The following is a 10505-nucleotide window of genomic DNA, read 5'->3' as shown; positions in this document are numbered from 1 at the left end:
TCGCCGCCGATTCGTTATACTGCCAGAAACTCTAGAGGAAAGAGTAGGTATCATAAGCGAATTTTTAAGTACCATGATAATTATTTTTTTACTCTCTTCTTAGACAAAATTCTGTATTTCTGACTTTCTCGCCAATATCAACACGAATCTGTCGAAACTGTTGTAAAACTAATTTACTTAATGCCGTTTCCCTAACGGTCTCCGGGAGCATTACTGTAAACAGTACGAAATAACAAGAATGGTGTATAACCAGCTAGGTCGGGAGTTCTTCAGGTCCTGGTCGAGACTCGGGTGTTATTCAGTGTTTTAAGTCTTGTGGGGCAATGTACCGCTGCCTTTAATAAAAGAAAAATTTCACACCCATTTTAAGCGTTTCACGCCGGCAGTTTTGTTTCCACCCGGAGAGGGATGGAGAAGCACCCGACAGTGCTTAGCTTTTTGGTTGGAGGATTTGGACTCTTTCATGGCGCGCATGCGTGTTGTGTTTGAAGGGCGGGTTTAAAGGAAAGTAGGTGTTGACCAGCGGGCAACTGAACTTGTTGTCAGATTAGACCTGTGACTCCGCAGTTACCGGGCTCTCGGGAGACGTGGAAGGGTGAATTTAGGTGTCTGGTGATTGCTTCTGAAGGGGTGTGTAAGACTCTTTGGTTAAAGGAAGCTATTAAGCTTCTTATCTGGGTGATTTTGGGGGGAAAAAAGTAGCATTTCGTTTTGCCTGCTTGACTCACTCTCAAATTTTAACTTGCATCCACATCTGGTTTCCTTTGTACTGCCGTCTCTCCGGGAGTACTCGAGGGAGTGCTCTGTGTTGTTATTATTGCTTATGTGGCTGTTCTTTTGTCCTCCTCGCTTTCAGATTCATTGGCGTGGTGCATTAATAGACTGAGTGGGATTAATGGGTAAATATGTTCTAGTGGGAATTGATGGGTAAATCAATCCTGGGTCAAATACCAAATTGAAGTTTCTAGCTTTATGGATAGTCTGTACAGGCACTGTTTTATGTAAAAGCTGATGATTGCATGTTTCAAAATCACAGAAATTCACGTTTTGTTTTTTTTAAATTATACTCCTCCCTCATTTTTCTCCCCTACCCCTGGCCCCCGTAAATCCTCATAGCGGTGAAAATTTTGTTCTGAAGTTTTATGGACCCAGAAGAAAATTCTGTTCAGAACTGTGGTACTAGGTTTGTTACCAATAATATGAAAGGCTCAGAGTTTTGCCTGGAAAAGAAAAAAAAGGTTAAAGTACCAGCGAGGAGACTTCGTGAGATAGTTTCTCCAAATCAGGGAGATAATTTGGCTTTGATGAAAGATGAATTGCCCCGTGTTCCTCCAGCGTTGTCTGCAAATAAACGTCTTCCTGTTAGAACTGGGAAAAGCTTGAATGGAACGTTATGTGGTATGTGATTCCAAATAGTTTCAACCAGTTTTCGATTTTGTAAATCTTTATTTTCATTTCGTTTTGTGTGTGTGTGTTTCAAAACCTAGAGGATTTTTAATGTTTAAATTCCTAAATACAAGATATGTCTCGCTTGTACAGTCGTTAGAAAAGTGACCCTTCTCCTGGGAAAATGGCAGTGACAGTCTACATCGAATCATATTCAGTAGATAGAATGAATAAAACATTTCGTATTTTATTTTTTCTTTGTGTGTTTTTTGGGCACACTCTTCTTGTCCATATCTGTGATGGACACACTTAACCTGTGTGATGTGCTTTGTCACCAGTAGGGCTGGCTTTTTATCTTCTGTTTGGATAATGCTGTACAGTTTGGAATCGTAGAAAAGCACAATTTCTGCCTTTTGATGGCATCCATAATCCAATTCACTTAACTTGTCTGAGCTCCTTGGAAGTAAAGATAATATGTTGCTTTACCCACTTCACTGGTAATCAGATTAATGACTATAAGTGCGAAAAAGAAAAGAATAAATAAAGTAGTTTTTATAGTGCTACTCTTGGCGGTTTCAGCATAACCTAGGCCTGCTGTTTATTTAGCCTTTTATATCATGTGCATGTTTTCTTCCTGGCAAGTGATTGCACACATAGTTTGTCCTAATTCAACAGTGTAACTCGTTGTATAACTTTTTGTACTTATCTCATTCGATTGTCAGTTCTGAGCCCTTACTTTCCAAAATATCAGATGTGAAAACCCTCATTGGTGTGTATATATTAAGTACATTTTAAACTTTTTGCATGAAGATTGGCTTCCAGTTTAGGTCTTGCATTAATACGGAATTTATCGTTCTTGAATTATACAGTTTCTACAGGAAAATTCTAATTTAAAACTCACTAAAATTGATTCTTTTATTGTGTTAGGTTCATCAGACTTAACTTCTGCCAGAAATTATCAGCAGCCTCCAGTAGAAAATCCCACTGTGTCAGAAAGTGTAAGCAAAAGAATTCTTAATTATGCTTATGTTAAAGTTTTAAGTATTGTCAAATAAGGCTTTTTAAAATTTTGATTAGCAATAGGTCTTGTTTTTATTTAAAGTTCATTTACCGAAGACATATTTTTACAAACTGCTAGGTAAAGGTAAAGGAGCTGTAACAACAGAATTTTTAAAAAGTGAAGTGTGAATTCATTCTAACTATTCTGAAGCCTTTAGTGTGTTTTTTTTTTTTGAGAGGTATTTAAAAGCTAATAACATGAAATTCTCATCTTAACGTCATTTTTTATTTATAATGCTGAAAATTTTGTTTATAAATATGTTTGGTCACACAATTTAATTAGACTTTGACCACTTATAATATTGACTATATATTGTGAATTTAACAAGTAAACTAAAAATGGTATTGAAGCTATTTACTTATGAACTTTGTCAACAATTCATCATAAAAAGGTATAATTATGTGCTGTACTTGGTCTCTGAATAAATGCCTAGCCTTTGGGTTGATGTTTTTTATTACTTTTTTGAGGAGGCTTTATTTAAAGATTCCGTTCCGTTCCGTTGCTCAGTCGTGTCCGACTCTGCGATCCCGTGGACTGTAGCCTACCAGGCTTCTCTGTCCATGGGATTCTCCAGGCAAGAATACTGGAGTGGGTTACCGGTATTTTAATTCAATTATTTAAATAATTTCTCAAATGTATGGATATGTTGTTATTGTATAATTGAACATAAAAGGGTTCTCTTTGGAAGATCATCAGGCCGGATTCCATTACAGAACTGAGCTGAACAGCTTGTTTTGTGTAGCAAACCTAGTTCTTTATCATTTTACCATGAGCACAAACTGCAGTCTTTTTGCATTATGTTTTTATTTCATAAGTAAGGGCTAAGATTATATTCTCTATTGACTTGACCATGCTATTTTAAAGAGAAAATGAAAGAAGTTTGTGTCCAATATGCTCATATTTAGATTTGCTCCTGTTCATACTTGTTTCTTCCTACTTCTGGAGGATGAGAGATACCTTTTCCTACTATAAGGAGCAAATCCTTATACATGTGCAGAAAGAAAGCAAAACCTTAAAATCACTATAGAAAATTCAAAAAGAAGGAGAAAAGAAATTCCACAATTATATAAAATCAAGTGCTGTTAACATTTTGAGTTTTTTTCCTATGTGTATGTATATTTCATGAAATGGGACCTTACTATTTTATAACTAAGTAATATTAAAGTTATTGTTGCATGTCATTGATTTTTTTTCTTAGGAGCTTTTAATAAATTCACAGAATTTTAGTGTATGTATGTACCATAGTTTATATGTTCATATTCCTATTATTTGACATTGATGTTTTTTCCCCCGAAATTTTTATAATATGTACAACCAGGTGATGAACATTCTGGTTTGTATCTGAGCTCACTTTCTTATATTAATTTCTAGGTGTAAAATTATTAACTAAAAGAATATGCACATTTTTGGTAATATTTCTAAATTGCCTCCATAAAAACCGTATCAATATATATTCTCCAGCAAGGTCATGAGTAGAATTAGTGGATTTCCCTCCATCTTCATTTATATGAAGCATTAAAATTAAACAAACATAAAGTTTGCTGTTTTGATAAGTGAAAAAGGCATCATATTGTTTTTGTATTTCTTTTATTATTAGTGAAGGGGAAATTTTTTTCATTTATATTGCCACCTGTATTTATTCTCTTGTGAATACATATTTATGTGCTGTGCTTTTTCTGTTTTGTGGGAATTCTCTGATTTCCCAGATGCATTCCACTGTATTGATAGTCTCATTGGCTATTTTTAAGAATTTAACACCTATTATCAGCAGATAGCTTGTATCAATTTTCTTTTATTATTTTTTCTTTTCTATTTAATGATTTAGCAGGGGAAAAATGTGTGCCTAAGGAAAGTGAAGCAATGTTAAGTGAACCAAGTACTTAAAATGTCATGGTGTCTTAGCAGTGAATAGAATCTTAGAAGTGAAATCCTGGGGTACACATGTGAGCAGAAATCTGTTTGGCAGTAGTTTTCACATCTATAGAGAAGTCTTCTGAGACTACAGTATAGCTCAGTGACAAAGAATACTGTGAAAATTAATTTCTGGTGTAGTGCCGTGTGTTGGGCATCCTTATAAACTACATTTGTCTCACAGTGAATCATACTTTTATGTTTAACTATAGCCATTGAAATGTAACATGGGTTGCCCTGATGAAAGTAGCAAATTGGGATTTGAATCTGAATTTCAGGACCATGCTTGCTTGTTCATGTTCCCATTCATTCACTTTTCTGACAGCTCATACTCATTCAACAAATCTTTGAGTAGCTTCAAGGTACCTAAGCATGATGGTGCTGGAATTAAGTATATAAATAAACAAACAGTTGTGTCCTCCTAGGACACAGTAGTCACATAAGCTAGTAAATGGTACGTAATAAATAATGAATCATAAAGTGGATTTATGCCTTTCGTTTCTTTCTTTCATATCCTAAAGGATTTTTCTAAAGATGCTGCAGTGCAAGTGTTGCCTTTGGATAAAATGGAAGAGAACAACAGACAAAAAGGTAAAAGGATAGATTTATTAATTTTTTTGGTAAAATACCCATAATGTAAAATTTACCATTTTTACCATTTTTAAGTGGCATTAGGTATATTCACCACCGTCCATCTCCAGAGGTTTCATCTTTCCCAACCAAAACTCTGTTCTTATTACATACTAACTCTATTCCCCTTCCCACCATTCTGCTTCCTGTCTCTATATATTCCATTATACCTCCATATGTGTGGAATCATATATAGTGTTTTGTCCTTTGGTGATTGATTTATTTCACTTAGCATGTCTTCATGGTTCATTTATGTTGTAATATGTAAGAATTGGGGCTTCCAAGGTGGTGCTGGTGGTAAAGAACCTGTCTGCTAGTACAGGAGACCTAAGAGATGTGGGTTCGATCCCTGGGTCAGGAAGATCCCCTGAAGAAGGGCATGGCCACCCACTCTAGTATTCTTGCCTGGAGAATGCCATGGACAGAGGAGCCTGGTGGGCTACAGTCCATAGGGTCACAAAGAGTCAGACACAATTGAAGCGCAGGATAGAATTTTAAGAGTTTTAGATATTCGTTGATTTGGTTTTTTTTAGGTGTTTATTAAACAGCTTTACAGTTTTTTCTTGTTTTCATTTTTAATTCACTTTTCCTTCTAAGTTAAGCTACTAATGAAATCTCTGAAGTCCAGAAAATGATCTGTGATGGTAAAGATAATTTTATTATTGCCAACCTATTGCATAGTTTGGTATCTGATACCTGATTATAAATGCTGAATAGACTTTGGTAAGATAATAGATTAAAAATATGCTTTGAAAAAATATATTTAATAACATTTTAAAAGTAGTTGGTTTTGTTTTCAGCTAAGCAGTGTTCTCATTAGAGTTTGAACAAATGTCTCTAATTTGGCCCCAAGTGTTTCTACACAATTTTATTCCTACAGTCTCAAGTTATGACTATTATTACTCAAGTCACTTAATTTGTTTCTTGTCTTTTTAAATTGAAAATTCATATTGCTGAATTCCCAAACATTTTTTTTAATTAAAATTTTTTCTTAGAGTAGCTTATCAAAATGTAATACATTTCCAGGAATCTAAAGTATATTTTTGTCTTTTTATTTTGCAGCAAATGACATCTTTATTTCTCAGTACACTATGGGACAGAAAGATGCTCTAAAAGCAGTTTTAAAACAAAAGTAAGTTTCATTTACAGAAAATAGGAGAGGCACTTTTTGTGTTTCTTTAAATTCAGCTTTGTTTATGCTTTGCACCTAGGGAAAAAAGTTTTTTTTTCCAATATGTGACATATATAAGAGTGATAATATGTATAAAGCGTTTTTCATGATGCTGGGCATGTATAAAATACTCAATGGCTGTTAAGAGTTATTATTGTTGCTGTGGTTGTTGTTGAAGAGGTATTGTTGTAAGCACTTTATGTGCATTAATTCATTTAATCTTCTCAAAATCCAATAACATAGATTACATTACCATCCCAATTTTATAGAATCCCCATCTTATAGGTGAGGAAACTGAGGCACAGAGGGATTGATTTTCCAGAAGTCATTGAGCAAGTATTCACTGTGTTGGAATTCAGGTAGTCTGTCTAAAGAGTCCTCTCTTAGTCACTTCACTATACTACTCATAGCAGCAGTCACGTATTTGACCACATACATAATACTGCTTACTGAAAAAGGACATTTAGACTTTTTCTTAATCTCTGCATAAGATTTGAGAAAGGGACAAGCTTAGCATCTGAGTGGAGTGAAGGAAAACTGGCTATTACTCTATCTAAATGCCTCCTTCCAGCTTTATCTTTACTGCCAATGAAATACAGAATCAACCCTGACAATAGCACTGTGCTAAACATGAAAGAATGTATCACCAGGAGTATTTTTAAAAATCATTAGTGGGGGTGGAATGAGATTTGTGTTCCTGTGCTAAATGTATTCTACTCCTGGACCAGAGCTCTACAACTACTAAAGTAAAGTTTATTCTTTTTTTAACCTATAGTTATTCAAAATATACATATTACACTCTGGAAAATACTAACAAAGTAAATACTACCTCTAAACCACAAGGCCCTGGAAGAGGGCATGGCAACCCACTCTACTATTCTTGCCTGGAGAATCCTCATGGACAGAAGAGCCTGGCAGACTTCAGTCCATGGGGTATAAGACTCTGACATGAGTGAGTGACTAAGCATAGCACAGCAAACCTCAAGGAGTGTGATCTGAGCCAGCCAGAGTTTCACAGCTGGTTCTTTGGCTTAATGGTGTTTTTCCTTTTGATATTCGATCAGCCTCCAGTTCCCAGTATGTGATAGGTGATTAGGAGGACAAGTTGGATGGTAAATTGTATCCTGGAGTTTGTAAATATATAAGAAAAGGCATAAGTAAGGATATGACGGAGGGGCAGTCTCCCAAATTCTGTTCATAAACTAAAAATTTCAGATTACATCTAATTCACTGGAGAAAAAGTGATTACCATTTCCATCCAACTGACCCCACGTAGAAATGACTACTTGCAGCCACAATAGGGGCTCTATCAACTTGCCTTCAAGTCAGAACTCTCAGATCTGAGAGGGAGAAGTTGTTCATAAACAAGTGGACAGTGAGCAGTAACTGTGACTACTACCCCTCCTACTTATTCACAGTAGGTCTCTCCCCATTTCAGGATGAACAAACAGAATTGAAAAAGAAAAACTAGGAAGGGCCTTTGAGAAGGTTATTGCAGTGTAGAGAATGGTGTGAATCAGAACCATAAAAGTGACTCTCATATTGGGTTAAAAGATAGTCTAATTGTGTCTCTAGAGAAATTTTGCTATAGTCAGTGTCACTTGATTTTCTTTTTGTCTTTTGAGAACGGCAGATGGAATTTGGCAAAGTGATTCTAAAATTTACTTGAAAGGGTACACAGTTGAGAGTGTATGCACATACTGGCTAATTTTGGAAAAACAAAAATGGAATGATGGAGAATCTGCCCTATTTGATGTTAAAATATGCAATAAACCTGTAGAAAAAAGGTAATTGACTGGATGGAGCCTTTGAGGAATGACAAGTCTGTCTGGAGTATCTAGAACAAGGGTAGAATGACCTTTCCTGTGGCTGGAGAGGTAAGCAGGGTTATGAACTGCACCAAAGAAGTTTGGACTTAAAGAGAAACTGCAGATCATTTAAAAGTTTTAAAGTTTGATCTATATTTCTTAAAAGGCTCACTCAGATAGGAAAAAATGGATTAGAAGTCTAGGAAACCAATTGACTATGAACTTTTTGAAGATCTTTTAAAGAGATGGGTTAGATTGGTCCTGAATCCATTGGTAAGTGGTGGGATGTGAAGGTGGGAATCATGCTGGCCTGGAGAGGAGTACACAGGTTTGGAAGATAATTTGGAGATAGAATTGACAGGAATTGATGCTTAGATGTGACCAAGAGGAAGGAGCTAAGGATGGATCCCAGATTTTGGCTTGTATAAATGCATAGTCAGTGATAGTATTCATTGAAAAAGGGAGGTGTTGGGGGAATAAATTTCACTTTAGACATTGGCACGGGTTTGAGGTACCTATGAGACATCCAGGTGAAAAACGTCTGATAGCAAATTGAACCTCTGTGCCATGTGCTCAATCGTGTCTAACCCTTTGTGACCCCATGGACTGTAGCCTGCCAGGTTCCTCTATTCATGGGATTCTCCAGGCAAGAATACTGGAGTGGGTTGCCATACGCTCCTCCAGGGGATCTTCCCAACCCAGGAATCAGACCTACATCTCCGGTCTCTTCTGCATTGCAGGCGGATTCTTAACCCACAAGACAAATAGAGGTCAAACTGGCAAAAAGATTCTAAGCTAAAATCCATGTGTATAAGTCATCTGTATGTAGCTAGTAGTCTAAGCTCTGGAAGTGGTTGAATTGGCCTGGTGGGAGTGTGAGAGTGAAAAGAGACGGCTTAAGATAGAGCTGTAAGAAAACCGAATCTTTAAGAGACGTGCAGAAATAGCAACGTGATTTCTAAATGCCACTCAGAAAGTGTATCCAGAGGTGAAGAGTGTGGTCTTAACAAAACTGAGGAAGTGAGGTTCTAAGTTTGATAGCTGCTCAGACATAAAGATAAGGACTGAAAAGTGTCCATTGAGTTGAGCAAGAGGAGGTATTAATAGCCTTCGTAAGAGCAGTTTCAGTGTAGTATTGAGATAGATGCCAGATTCAGAGGATTTAGGAATAAAAAGTTCTAGAAAAAAACAAAAAGGAAAGGAATTCTGAGTGGTGAATTATGTGCTTTTTTTCTAGTTCTTTACACTTAGAAGTTGATTTGCTGCATTGAGCATTTATTAATTTGATAATAGGAAAAAATAAAATCTTGAAGCTTATAAAGAAGTTGATGTCTGGTCTTATTTTTTTTCCTTGTTGGTCAATTTAATGTATTAATATGGAATGAGAGGTCTTAAAGGATAAATCACACTCAGACTAAAGACATAAATTCTAAACAATAGGGATTATCTGAATTAAATTTTCTTAGTACACCAGTCAGTCAGCTAAATGTATATTTAGCACCAGCCCTGTGCTTTTTCTTACTGCTTATGTGGTATAAAAGCCCCCAACTCCAGGTTGCTTAGAGCTTAGTTGGGGAGAGAATAGGTACATAAATGGAGGACTGCATGATTAGAGCTGTGAGAGGAAACATTGGATACATTGTTAATTTTGTTACCCTTAGTTTTGTTAAATGTCTATTCTGTGAAAGTGAAAGTCGTTCAGTGTGTATGACACTTTGCGACCCCATGGACTATTCAGTCCATGGAATTCTCCAGGCCAGAATACTGGAGTGGGTGGCCTTTCCCTTCTCCAGGGGATCTTCCCAACCCAGGTCTCAGGCGGATTCTTTACCAACTGAGCCACAAGGGAAGCCATTTAAACCGTGGGGTGGCTGACTATCAAGCCTCAATTATGTGGTATTGGAAGTAAGTGTTGTGTTAGTGCCTCTGTCATTTCTGACTCTGTGTGACCACATGGACTGTATCTCAGCAGGCTTCTCTGTCCATGAATTCTCCAGACAAGAATACTGGAGTAGGTCGCCATCCCCTTTTACAGTGATCTTCCTGAGCCGGGGATCAAACCTGGATCTCCTGCACTGTGGGCAGATTCTTTACCATCTGACCCATCAGGGAAGCCCATCGAAAGTAAATGGAAAGAAATTAATGATCAAGAGGAAGTGTTATAAGAACAGGCTTATTTATTTTTTTTGGCTGTGCCTTTTGGCATTCAGGATCTTAGTTCCCAGGGTTGAACCCATGTTCCCTGCATTGGGAACTCGGAGTCCTAACCACTGGACCACCGGGGAAGTCCCCAAGAACAGGCTTATTGAAAAGGTAAGACTTTTGTTGAATCTTGGGAAGAAGGTGAAGAAGATTGAGAGAACAGAGTGAAAAAAGCCTGGAGTCACCTGGGAGAGTAGTGTAGTGTAGTCAGTGAGAGCAGTGCAGCTGGGGAGACGTGATTTGAGAGGAAACAGAAAGTTCAGTACATGTTGGAACCTAGGGCAGGGCCAGAGGGTGGAGTAAGCGGAATGCCAAATAGGAAATTAGCCTGAATTCA

General features: G+C 37.0%; 1 protein-coding gene across 5 annotated transcripts in view; it reads left to right on the top strand.

Moving 5' to 3' along the window:
* The first annotated feature begins 514 nt into the window (after positions 1 to 514).
* The window catches only part of KIAA0586 (KIAA0586 ortholog), a 132131-nt gene continuing 122140 nt past the window's right edge, over positions 515 to 10505 (top strand). For all 5 annotated transcript variants that reach the window (XR_016038178.1, XM_055436633.2, XM_088839563.1 and 2 more), the window contains exons 1-5: positions 515 to 630; positions 1117 to 1398; positions 2314 to 2384; positions 4879 to 4948; positions 6050 to 6119. Coding sequence is in view for 4 of the 5 variants with exons in the window: in XM_055436633.2 (XP_055292608.2) it covers positions 1143 to 1398; positions 2314 to 2384; positions 4879 to 4948; positions 6050 to 6119 (467 nt within the window). In the remaining variant the exon portion in view is untranslated. The remainder of the gene's footprint in view (positions 631 to 1116; positions 1399 to 2313; positions 2385 to 4878; positions 4949 to 6049; positions 6120 to 10505) is intronic.

The sequence above is a fragment of the Moschus berezovskii genome, chromosome 9 (assembly GCF_049115385.1).
Source record: "Moschus berezovskii isolate FMDL1 chromosome 9, NW_MosBer_1.0, whole genome shotgun sequence".
NCBI classification, from domain to species: domain Eukaryota; kingdom Metazoa; phylum Chordata; class Mammalia; order Artiodactyla; family Moschidae; genus Moschus; species Moschus berezovskii.
This window is presented reverse-complemented; position numbering and strand designations above follow the sequence as displayed.